This window comes from Cibotium barometz, chromosome 15 (assembly GCF_041138505.1).
Source record: "Cibotium barometz isolate CiBa-2024 chromosome 15, ASM4113850v1, whole genome shotgun sequence".
NCBI classification, from domain to species: domain Eukaryota; kingdom Viridiplantae; phylum Streptophyta; class Polypodiopsida; order Cyatheales; family Cibotiaceae; genus Cibotium; species Cibotium barometz.
The window spans coordinates 19,692,258-19,705,308 of NC_141060.1; the positions used below are offsets into that span (position 1 = coordinate 19,692,258).

A 13,051-nucleotide genomic window follows, 5' to 3' on the forward strand; every position below is an offset into this window, starting at 1 on the left:
TGCCAGTAGGAGCTACTATGATGCATCTGAACCATAGCACATATAACTAGGGTTTTCTGGCTCTGCCGTACACTGCCACGATGATGGGACCCGAGGATGATGACTCACAGAACGCCAGACTTTTCCCATCCACCAATGCAATGGAAAGCCTTGTTCTTGAGCCCTCCCCTCACACTTATTCATCCAACAGTGACTACAAGAGTCCCATGTCTAGAAACGTGCCTGTGGTGGATTCTCATCCTCTGTCCTCCCTCGAAGAAGAAGATCCCTTTGAAGAGACATACAGAATGCCGTTTGCAAGAAGCTTTAACAACAATGTCAGAGAAGATCCATTTGTAGAACCTCCTTCGTATGCTGATGTGGTCTTCACTCCCTATGTCGCTGACACCACTGTTGGCAATGGCAGCTCAAGAGACTATGGGAACTCCCTGCCAATGTTGTCTTCATTGTCTTCGTTTTCTGAGTATTTAGCCATCACAGTCTCTCAGCCACAGAAAGTACAGGACAATGCAAGCTCATCGATTGTCCCTGGGAGCAACACTTATGTCACATACCTCATAGTCACTCAGACAAACATACCACAATATGGTGGACATGATTTCACTGTTCGGAGGCGTTTTCGGGATATTGTAACCCTAGCTGATAGACTGGCAGAAGCTTACAGGGGTTATTTTGTACCCGCTCGTCCAGAAAAGAGTATCGTGGAGAGCCAGGTTATGCAAAAGCAAGACTTTATTGAACAGAGGAGGGCTGCACTTGAGAAATATCTCTGCAGGCTAGCCAACCATCCAGTTATTAGGTTGAGTGATGAGCTGAGGTTGTTTTTGCAATCACAAGGAAAGCTCCCTTTGATTCCCACTACTGATGTTGCATCAAGGATGCTTGATGGAGCTGTAAATCTTCCACGTCAACTGTTTGGGGAGGGAAGTGTAGTAATGACACCACAGGATGTTGCCCAGCCTGCTAAAGGAGGCAGAGATCTTGTGCGTTTGTTCAAAGAGTTGAAGCAGTCAGTCACAATTGAGTGGGGTGGAGTGAAGCCTGCAGTGAATGAGGATGACAAAGAGTTTTTGGAAAAGAAAGAAAAATTACAGGATTTGGAGCGGTATTTGAATGAGGCGTCACAACAAGTAAGCTTGTACTAATGAAGTCCTTTTTTCTGGCCTTTGTGTATGTGGGTTTGCATATGGACAGCATTATTTCTTCTTCCAGCGCCTCCTTAACGTGTGCTAATGCAAGAGCCTGCCTCTAAATCTCAAAGGTTTACCCGCAGGCGGAGGTTCTAGTCAAAGCACAGCAAGAAGTAGGTGAAATTATGGGAGAGCTTGGCTTAACCTTTACAACAATTGCGAAGTTTGAGACAGAAGAAGCTGTGTTCAATATACAAAGGACCCATGCAGCAGATGCAAAACGGGTGGCCACAGCAGCTGTAAAGGCGAGCCGATTTTATCGTGAAGCAAACATCCAGTCAGTGAGACATTTGGTACCTATCATCAACTGTCTTAGTGCCTGAAGAAGTCATAATATTTTAATTGGGCTTGTCTTTTGGATAATACTAGGCTTAGATGTTTGGTATTGTCGGTCTTTATTTGCTTAACATGTTTTGAATGCTTTGTATGCAACAGTCCTTCAATATAAAAGCAAATAACTGAATACTGTCATAGCTGCAGAAGCCACTTCTCCATGGTTGGTTGGGCACCCATGCAGCATCTAGAGCTCTCAGAAGGATGCCAAGGAAATCTTTTTGATTTTAAAAGAAGAGAGAAGTGAATAACTGAAGTCGATAGCTGGCTTTCTTGATGTGGCAGGATCAGCTGCACGAATATGTCAGTTTGATTCAGTCTGTTAGTACAGCCTTCAACGACCGGTCGACTGCCTTGCTAACTGTGCAAACATTGATGACAGAAATTTCTTCATTGAACACCAGAATTGAAAAGCTCAATATAGCGTCTTCTAAGATATTTGGAGGTGACAAAACAAGGAATCGTAAAATAGAAGAGCTCAAAGAGGTTCTGATGACCACAGAGGAATCACGGGATAGTGCTGCAAGAGAATATGAACGTATTAAGGTGATTTCTATTTTATCTACATTTTTTAATCCTTCCCAATGTTTTAAGAATATATCTTTAGCCTTGTACGTTGTCTCGAGCCACCTTAACCAGTCGGTCCGTATCCTCAAGAAAGTCTTTATTTGCTTTTTATCTTTTCCTTTTCTAATTCTACTGCTGCTATTGATAACTGGTGCTTTCTTATGAAATTCATACATCACTTGAAATTAGCTGACATGGCTGGTAGCACATAGACCCTCCACAAATAGTTCTGCGAACCAGGAGGTCGTACATTCTTCCTTGTTGGAGTAAAACGGGCTAATTTTGTTAATTGGTCACTACTACTCATAAGGAGTGGTGCCCATTCACAGTAAAATCCCTTGAGATACTATCTCATTTTCCGAATGGGCCCATCTTTCGGCATTTTGGCTCTGTTATTTGACACAATTTTGAATGTCCTCCTTTGTACATGGCGGCGAACTATATTGTCTTCAGAAGCCTAGAAAGCTTCTTTAAACCAACGTTAGGATTATGATGACATACATGCATGTCCTTCTTTTGGCTCTGTTATTTGACATTTATGACACAATTTTGGATGTCCTCCTTCATACATGGAAAAAAATTATGTCTTCAGAAGCCTAGAAAGCGTCTTTAAACCAACATTAGGATTATGATGATATACATACCGAATTGGGTTGCTCCTTCATGTGACAAGTCATAGGCTTCAGGGGATACAAGTCTAGTTGACACAACCATTTATCTCCAAGAAAGTGGATTCTGAGACCTTAAAGGTCGGATTCTCCAAAGATAGCTTTATTGTAGGGTAGGGGGCTTGAGACTATTAGTATGTTTGAAAATAGTCTATACCTTGGGACATATGGACTCTTCAAACATAGCTTTTTTTTAGGGTGGGTCCAAGGAGAGTACCACAGGACACTTATTGGTTGGTGGTGTCCACAAGACCCAAGGGGAATGGCAGCCCTCTGAGTCGGATGCCACTTTGGGCATACCAAGAAAGGCTTTTAGGAAAGCGGTTTCAAGGGATGATCATCATCCATAGTGAGCATGCTAGACTCAATACTCAGGAAAAGAAGACCAAAGAAAGAGTTTAGGGACAGGGCATGAAGGGCCAGGGGACAAGTGGAACAGATGCACAGATCTAGACTAGACTTTGTCTTGTGGGTGACTACCATGAGGTTATAAATGACACTTTCTTATAAGGTGAATTTAGGCACGTTCTTGGATTCATCTAGGTATATATACCTAAGGCAAGGTTTTCAGTGAAAAGGTTGCCAGTTTGGGAAGGATGACTGGTCTGGGAGACCATTTGGGAAACAGGGGATGATGACAGTCATCCAGGGTCATAAGTTGGAATCCCCTCATCAGGTTTAGTAGAAGGGGATGTCATGTGCATGATGCTAATCCCAGGGCTAAATCCCTGATTTGAAGCGGATATGTCACATGCACACCCATCAGGTGTACCAGTGACATGGCATATCTTAGCATCCATAAGCATTAAGCAGGACATTTAAGCATTAATCCAAGTATAATCCAGGCATTAATCACAACATAAGCATGCGTATGGGGCTATCTCAGCACCATCATCAGCACATAAGTCTTCACAAGCGTTTAGGGCATTTAAATACAACAGTTTGTGGACTGTTGTGACCAACCGACAGCAGTAGCAGCAGCCGACAGCATTTAATAGAGCATTTTTGGCAGTCGTGAGCATTTACACCTTGGCGACAGCAGCCTATCTGCCCGACCAGCATCAGATCAGCATATAAAATGTATCGCATCAATTCAGTTCAGATCATCTGGATCTTCTTAGTGTTTTCCTTCCTAGGAGACAAGGGGATACAGTACAGCATACAGTCAGCATCATATCTCATCTTCTCTTCAGCGTTTCCTTCCTAGGAGACAAGGGAAGCAGATCAGCAGCATATTCAGCATATTCAACATTTAAGTCATCTCCTACCTCCTACATAGAGGGAAGCCAACATTCCAAGGGTGGACCTCAACATTGGAGACGGGAATAGTCATCATCAGCATTCATCATATCTCTCTCTTTCCGAGATAGATATTTATCTAGGATAGCATAGATCTATTTATAGATCTCATTTGTAACCATTGCATATAATATAGGTGCATTGCATTGCATTGACAACTTTGTCTTATCTCTTAAGCATCATTAAGTGAAGTTTATCTTAGCCTAAGGTTGTGATTACTACAATCAATCCCTCGTATGTCACATTGGTATCAGAGCTTTATAGGGGTAAGCAACCTTAGTTCATGTTCATTCCAAAAGTCATTCAATAAGTCAGCATGTTAGTCACTTCCGCTCAGTTAAATCCAATCTTCAAGATCTTGCAGGCCATCCTTAGGGTTTTTCCCTTAGGCATGCATCATTAACCCATCCATTTCCATTCTTGCACAACATATAGGGTTGCTTAGGGCTTGCATCAGCATAGTAGTCATCCTAGCAGTCAGTCTAGCATTTTTGCATTTGCAAGGCATACAGGTTTTATCCATGAGTTCTCTGGGGAAGAATGACATCCATCATCAAAGGAGTAAATGAAGTTTTGGGCTTCAACTGGCAACAAGGGGTTCTCTTCCACAGAAGAAGGTGGAAGTTTGCTCTAACATTGCCTTAGGAGGTTCAGAGGTTAAGGAACGATGGAGATGGTGGGTGAAAGGATTCCACAGATAGGTTAGGGGTGACTCAGGTATTTCCGAGGAGATCTACCAGCGTTTGCCACTCAGTTTCCGCAGCGAAAAAGTCTTTGGCTCAAAGGATTCAACTCCTGCAGGCAGTCGACCTCAGTCCTGGCAAAAGAAGTCAAAAGGGGTAGTGGTTTCAGTGGAGGAGTATCAGCAGAGGAGACTGAAGGTTGCCAAGTGTACCACCTAGCAACAGTTTAGCAGAGGGGAATGTCACGTGCACACCCATCAGGTGTACCAGTGACATGGCATATCTTAGCATCCATAAGCATTAATCCAAGTATAATCCATGCATTAATCATAGCATAAGCATGTGTATGGGGCTGTGTCAGCACCATCATCAGCACATAAGTCTTCATGAGCATTTAGGGCATTTAAATACATCAATTTGTGGATTGTTGTGACCAACCGACAGCTGTAGCAGCAGCCGACAACATTTAATAGAGCATTTCTGGTAGTCGTGAGCATTTACACCTGGCTGGCAGCAGCCTATCTGCCCGACCAGCGTCAGATCAGCATATAAAAGGTATCGCATCAATTCAGTTTAGATCATTTGGATCTTCTCAGCGTTTTCCTTCCTGGGAGACAAGGGGATACATTTCAGCATACAGTCAGCATCATATCTCATCTTCTCCTTTGTGTTTTCTCCTAGGAGACGAGGGAAGCAGATCAGCATTCAAGTCATCTCCTACCTCCTACATAGAGGGAAGCCAGCATTCCAAGGGTGGACCTCAGCATTAGAGATGGGAACAATCATCATCAACATTCATCATATCTCTCTCTTTCCGAGATAGATATTCATCTAGGACAGCATAGATCTATTTATAGATCTCATTTGTAACCATTGCATATAATATAGCTGCATTGACAACTTTGTCTTATCTCTTAAGCATCATTAAGTGAAGTTTAGCTTAGCCTAAGGTAGTGATTACTACGATCAATCCCTCGCATGTCATAGGATAAAAGACTAGATTTTGGAGCATTAGCAAGTGTCATCGGCATGGAAGGCATAGTGGTGGACCAGGACTCCTGTCGGCCAGCCGAAGAGCATCTGACAGTTGATGTCAGCAACAAAAAATATTTCAGGTCCATGGAATTGGCTGACAGCAGTTCGGCCAGTTCACTTGTGACTTGTCCTTCAAAGCCCTATAAGAGGCGATACTTGGCTCCTAGTTAGGGATCTGCCATGTCACCACTACCACATGATCAATGACACATGGCAATGCCACCATTGCCAGGTATTTGACTCTGCATGTTGGTTGCTATTTGAAGTTCAGCTGTGCCCTTGCATGCTTGTAGGTGTGTCGCAAAAGAAGATAGAAAATTGAAAGAAGAGAAGAGAAGAGAAAGAAAACATGAATTTGAAGGAAGAAAGAATTAAAATTGATCCGCAAGAAAAGGTGATGGAACAAGAAACTAAAAGAGAAAATTAATGGAAGAAGCAAGATTTCAAAGAGACAACAAGAAGAAGGGTAATAGAGGAAGAAGAGAGGGAGTTCTTGCAAGAAGATAGGCGTGGAAACGAAACCTCAGAGGAATGGATTGATATACTACCCCAAGGAAGTTGAGGGAACCATTAGGATGAAGCAATGGAAGCAGAATGCTAACTCACGAGTGATAGACCCAACTAGAGGGACATGCTAGAAGGAGAACATGCTTGCCATTCAAGACTTGATGTAGCCATGAAGCAAAGTAGAAGATCTTGGACCACCATGGAAGTGATTCGTGGAGTGCCTAATCAGCTTGTACAGCCCAAGACTCGCTATCAAATGCAAGCTTGATACACCTTACTTTTTGGGAGAAAAGATGATGGATTGAAAAATTCACATTTAATCTTTTGAGAGATTACTTTTGCTCAGAAGTCATCTTTCAGTGCTTCAGCTTTCTTCCATGGAAAATCCCCGTTCACACCTTGGTTCCCGACAGAGTGTCAAACAGTGTTCAAGATTGGTGAGTGGACCAAATTGGTGACGAAAAGACATGTGGGGAGTGGTTAATGGGATTGAGAAGAGGCCAAATAGAGATCCATATCTCATCACTAAGTGGACCAATTTAGACTCCAAAGCATTATCTCTCATCATTTGTGGGCTAGGTGATAGCCAAATCCATCAAGTGAGCTCAGCAAAGACTTCCAATGAAGCATGGCTTAGGCTCAAGTCCATCTCTGGACAAACCAATGCAACTGCTAGATTCTTCTTAAGGAAGAAACTTTACAGGATGGAAAAGGATGACAAAGCCAGTGTTGTTTCTCATGTCAATGACATACGATGTATAATTGACTTAGTGGTGCAGGTGTTACCATTGATGAAGAGGAGGCCATCTATGTGTTGCTCTCCAGCATGCCTCCTTGTTATGAACAGTGTGTCTCAGTGATAGCCAATCAAACCAATCATACTCTTACCTCAGTGACTTGTGCCCTCATTCCGGAGGAAACCCGCATGGAGGGCTCCAAAGCTTCAGCTTCTTCAACACCAATTCTAGTGGAGCATGCCTATTCCGCTACAGTCAAGAACAAGAAGACTCATCTCATTCTTATCTAAGTGGTGGCATGTGTTGCTCTAGTGGTGTGAGTTTGCTTATGTGATCATTTCCATTGTTTGATTCATTCAATCATTGTTAAGCTTAAGCTCACACTATGTCTTTTAACAGGGGCAAGTGCCCCTATATATATGTGAGAGGGTTGCCAGTTAGCCCAGTCTAAACAAGCCGACAACCCTTCTATGGACCCATGACCATGCAAGGCTGGTCGGCTGGCCCACGACCAGAATAACTTGGTGGGCTAGCATCAAAGTGGGCCCCCTATTGCCAGCCGCCTCCTACAGGTTGACCAGGGAAAAAAACGGCCCCCATGACAACCACAAAACTGGGAACAACAGGAAAAAATAGGGACTCCTCCCGCGGGCGAGCACATCCACATCATAGGCCCTCACTCCCTACAGTATAGTATGGTACAGACATGAGATGAATTTTAACATGGGGATGGGGGCTTTCAGTGGATATATGGGACCCAATACTATGTTGTATACTTTCTCTTCTATCTCTCTCTATTCAGTGAATGGATGCTAAAGATCTCACCAAAGTAATGGTTTAAAGAAGGCTTGTTGTGCGTTACCACGATCAACCTTAGTGCATGTAACATTGGTATTAGAGCATTAGGTTGGTGACCCAACTCAGCTACCTAAAGAATTGAGTGCATCTGATGGATGGTTATACTATGGTTTGGAAAAATCACCCGGGCCTCCACCATGTCGGGAGAGACATCTCATCAAGAGGAAAGCTAGCAAGAAGTTGTGGAGGCACAAAGCCTCCAAAGTGACACACCCAAAGAAAGAACACTTCCGCCAAGCACGAAAGAGGTCCTGAGAATAATGATGGAGCAAATAAATTCATTGAAGATGCAACTTGCAACAGAAAAAGAGAAGCCCAAAGAAGGTCTCTCAGATTTGGCAAAAATGTTCTTAGGTGTGGAGAAACAAAGAAGAAAGATGTGAAGAAGCAAGAAGAAAAGCTGAAGAAGAAAAAGAGAAAGAAGAACAAAGGGATAAGGAAGCCACATGCAAGTATGAGGAAGACCAACGCCGTCGAGAAGAAGCCGACCGAGAGTACCAGCAAAGACTCAACTCGGAGGCTATGCAACTCCAGCATTAGTAGACGATGACACAGATTTTGGGATTCCTTCCCAAAATGGCTCCAAATCCTTCTTTGTCCACCACTGTCATCCAAACTTCACCAAACTTCAGTAAGTATGATGCTAAGTGGGATCATGTTGCTATTCATCAGTTTGAAGCACATTTTCCTTTAGCTAAAATCATAGATCCACAAGACAGACCCTTTAACAAGCCAATATCAGTTTGAGTGGGCTACTTTTGTGGCTAACCTCAAGGCCCGTTTTCTTCCACCACAGTATATGACCAATCTTGAGAACAAGTTTACAAACTCACTCAAAGTGGTTCCCTTGTTTTAACCTATTCCAACAAGGTCATTACCATGGCCTAGTAGTTGGGTATATCAGAAGAAGACAAGCTAAAACAGTTCATTAGAGGTGTAGACGCAAACATTAGGTACCCAATTAGGAATTATGCATGGGCAAAATCAAGAGCCGATGTTGAACAGAGGTAAGTCCAAGCAAGTACAGTCTAGTCCTAAGCCCCAACAGCAGTCATCTACGCAATAGTCATCCACCTAGGGTAAGGGGGCTTAGAACAACAAAAGGACCAAAAGAAAAAATTTCAAGGTCACTTGGGCAATAAGAAAGATTCCACACCCAAGAAGACTCCTAAGGAAAAATCTAAGGAGGGCATCACTGGAGGTTACCTCTAGTCGGATGAACAGACAGGGTACAAGGCAGAGAACCGTTGTTTCTTTTGCCACACTATGAGTCACGGGAAGAGCGATTGCACTAAGCGGTAGGCTGAAAAGTCTGCCAAGGCACACACTTCCACAGTAGTGATCGTAGCATCCTCATCCACATCTTCACCATAAGCCTCTAATGCTATTCAACTATTGCCCGCTTTGAATTTGGTGCCACTTGTGGTATTTGATGATAAGTAGGAGCGTGAGGTTGAAGGACAGAAGAAGGCTCTTATTCGTGCATGTGGCACTACAAGGGGACAACAGTTCATTGTCCTCTTCGACATGGGCAGTTCTGAGGATGCTCTCTCTCCGCAGTTGGCAAACAAAATGAGCTGTACCTTGGTTCCTTATCATTTAGATATGGACGGGTTTACACCTGGTCTACATGCACATCTCTCTCATAAAGCTTAGTAGTTTGAGTTTTAGGTTCAGAAGGCAACTTTCCAGCAGGATTTCATTCCCTTCCCTCTCTTAGGGTTTTGACATGATCCTCGGGACCCAATGGTCTAGAGAGTATGCACCCATTCTTGATTGGAGGGAGGACACTTTTACTATTGTTGAAGGTTTTCCTAAGCCTATCATGATTTGCAGGGATAGGAGCATTCCTAGAATACCACTCATTTTTCACATTTAGGCCCAATGAGATTTATGTCTGCTCTTAGTCTAATGCAGTTTAGACAGCACCTGCATTGGAGCAGAGGATGGTTGGTCTCCTATCTCAGTACAAAGCAACATTATGTTGCGAGACGACCTCCCACCCGGTAGACCTAAGGACCATCGCATAGAGTTGGTTCCTGGTTCAGAGCCTCCCAACAAGTTCTCCTACCGCCTTTCTAAGGCATTATAGAGCAAGCTAGAGCAATAGTTATCCCAGCTACTCCATGTTGGATTTATCTAGCCTTCCTCCTCCCCATTTGCCACTCCCATTTCTGTTTGTCCAAAGGAAGGATAAGACCGCACGCTTATGTGTGGATTATAGGGCGCTACATAAGCTAATAGTTAAGAATAGATTCCCCATGCCAAGAATAGAGTACATCCTAGTGTTAGACATCATCTTCTTGTTGCTGGCTTCCTGTTTGGTGTCCTATTTCAGGCTCTAGGGCTGACCATGTTAGCTAGAGGGGCTGGTATCCATGCGGTAGAGAGGTCTACCAAGGCGTGCAAGATCTCAAGACCAGAGTAATTGTAGGTAGGCAGGCGGTTTGTGTTGGTCTCGTACATACATAGAGAGAGAAAGGAAAGATGATGACCAATATGATTAAACACGATTAATTAGGGAATTAAGGGAAATCACATAGGAGTCGTGAAGATTTTGGAAAGCATGATTTCTATTAATGTTGATGCGTTCTTTTATTACAAGTTATATAATATGGTCTTAGGCCCATATAGCAACTATGACACGTGTACAAAAGATATAGCAACTAAATGCTCTCATGCCATGTGTGCACTATGTGTACCTATACTAATAAAGGTGCTATGTGCTAGACTAAGGTCTACAACCATTCATTTAATCCTAACATCTAATGTGCCCCTAGCGCTTATTTATGTGCATGTGTGCACTATCCCTAACAATATTTAATGTGAGATTATGTTCACATTACACCTACATTTTTCTTAACTTTCCCTCCTTAGTGGTTATGTTCACATGTCTAGAAAATCCAGTTGGAAGTTGGGCTTCATCTTTCTTGTGCTCCTCCGAGGTTGAGTTAGTAGCTTCTTTCTTCTCGTTGGCAAGCCGCTTTCGACACTCAATTGATGTAGTGTCCAACTTTGTGGCAGTAGTGACATTTCCTTTCTTCTTCTTGGATGTATCACCCTATGATCCATAATCCACTTTGCCTTAAGAGAGGACATTCCCCTCTTTTAAGCTTGTTCTTCCTTGTCTCCTCCTGTTGCAGAAGTAATCCAACCCTCATCGAAAGATAAAGGGTTTGCACCACCCCTCATGGACAGGTTGATGGATGTGTGAAAATTGAGATAAGAGTCTGGTAAGGAGTTGAGGGTAGTAGTCACAAGTTGCTTATCCTCTATGATTTCATCAATGTTGAGGAGCTGTTCTTTGAGATCCTTCACCTTCGTCACATGATCTGCCATTGAATCTCCCTCATTCATCTTGAGGTTATCCAACTCTTGCTACAAGAAAAGTACTTTGGCTTCATTATGGGTTTGGTACATGGCATCGAGGACCTCTCATGCGGCTTTTGATGTCCCGCATGACCAGATGTGGGGTATGATAGATCTCGAGGGCAAATGGCTTGGGCATCACGAGAATCCCACCTTCTTTGATCTAGAGTAAGTGCTTGTGGACCAGGTGTTGCAACTGCTTGAGAAATAGTCACGTGGAGCGATGGCCCATTTCTCACTATGGTTTTGGACTGCCTGACATGGCAAGACAGCCCAGCCCCCCCCCTTCTTGATATAGACTCCCTCTAAGAGCGGGTCCCCTTCTTACTTTTCTGTTATACCTTGCCAGCCAGAGAGGGAGCCATCCTTACTCTTTTTTTTATACCTTGCTTTAGGGATGTACATATTGCTCCCACCCACAGGTGTAAGTGTAACCTCAATTAAAAGGGTCATAACAGAGCCCTCATCATGAATCTCAATCTCGCACCCTGTTCGAGCTGTGGGGTGAAAACGTTTACTTGGGTGGATTTTTCCATATCCGAAGTCACCAAGAGGGGTCGTCGGCTGTGGCTTTTGATGGGGCAGGGTTCAATCGGTCTGAAGTAACCATGGAATCTGATAACCTGCACCTGCTGCAAGGGCCCATGTTCAGGGAACTTAGGTCGAGACTTGCTTTTTATGTGATTAATTTTGTTTGGATTTTGTAGCCCAGCTTTTATTGCATTTGTAGTTGTGTATGATGTGAGGCAAACTACCAACAAAATTTACAGAAGCTTATGCAATTCTGATTGGCATTGCAGGAAATCAATAAAACTGAGCTAGAACGTTTTGATTCTGAAAGGCAAAGAGATTTTTTGGAAATGCTAAATGGATTTGTTCGTAATCAGGTTTGCAACCACTATCATAAGCCTTCCTTCTTCTTCTTTTTTCATTTTCTTATCTTATTTTCTCTGTTTATTTTTAGAACATTGACCTGTCTAGGTTATTTTTAAATTTTTAATTTTTTATAATAATAAATAATTTGGTTTTTATGTTTTTGTTTGGGGTGACTTGGCTGGAAATTTGAATTAGACATTGGCCTGTCTAGTTTCATTAAAATAAAGCTACGGATCAGTCAATTATTTGTGATTTCAGGACTTAGTGAGCAGTTTGCAAGAAAGCCTTGTAAAAAAAGATGTTAGCAAAAAATTACTTTGTGCCATCCACTTGCACAACGTTTAAAGCTAGGATTGCAAAAATATATCATTAGTTATCAAGAAAAATGGCATACATCTCTTGTTCTTATATTCCATACTCCTCTCTGAATGGACTTGGTGCGCAGAGAGAGAGAGAGAGAGAGAGAGAGAGAGAGAGAGAGAGAGAGGATGCAATGTTTTTGGTGCTGGTTTCCAGGTTGGATATGCAGAAAAAACTGCAAATGTCTGGTCTATGGTGGCTGAAGAATTCAAACCTGAAGGAAGGGTACCAGACTCCCTTGTTTTAAGCACATCATAATTTGGTTATTTGGTTTTTGGACTTTTAAAGGCGTTTCATAACAAAATGGTGCATAGCTGATTGTGAAGGCACATCAGGGTCTCTCTCTCCCCTGGACATTCTAGATGGATGAGGATGACACCACACCCACATGAGCTCTTTTTGTATTGTATTGATATGGAGCTATACCTTTCACACTTGCTTCCCATGGTGCTGTATATGCTAATGTATCTAGTTTATTTTTTTGTTCCTGTGATCATGTTCTCTGATGTATTTTATTCTAACAATTAGTGGTCTCACAGACCCTTTTGGGTCTATAACTTTCTCTCTCC

The 13,051-nt window shown here is 42.8% G+C and overlaps 1 protein-coding gene across 4 annotated transcripts in view; it reads left to right on the top strand.

The window, feature by feature from the left end:
- LOC147631040 (sorting nexin 2B-like) overlaps positions 1-13,051 on the top strand; it is a 13,608-nt gene extending 557 nt beyond the window's left edge. The window contains exons 2-6 of one of the 4 annotated variants that reach the window (XM_086809370.1): positions 7-1,130; positions 1,274-1,483; positions 1,809-2,069; positions 12,047-12,133; positions 12,639-13,051. In XM_086809370.1, the coding sequence (XP_086665496.1) occupies positions 81-1,130; positions 1,274-1,483; positions 1,809-2,069; positions 12,047-12,133; positions 12,639-12,740 (1,710 nt within the window). In that variant the 5' untranslated portion in view covers positions 7-80 and the 3' untranslated portion in view covers positions 12,741-13,051. Of the gene's footprint in view, positions 1-6; positions 1,131-1,261; positions 1,484-1,808; positions 2,070-12,046; positions 12,134-12,638 lie in introns of all 4 variants that reach the window. The other 3 variants (XM_086809368.1, XM_086809369.1, XM_086809371.1) reach the window with 3 other exon arrangements.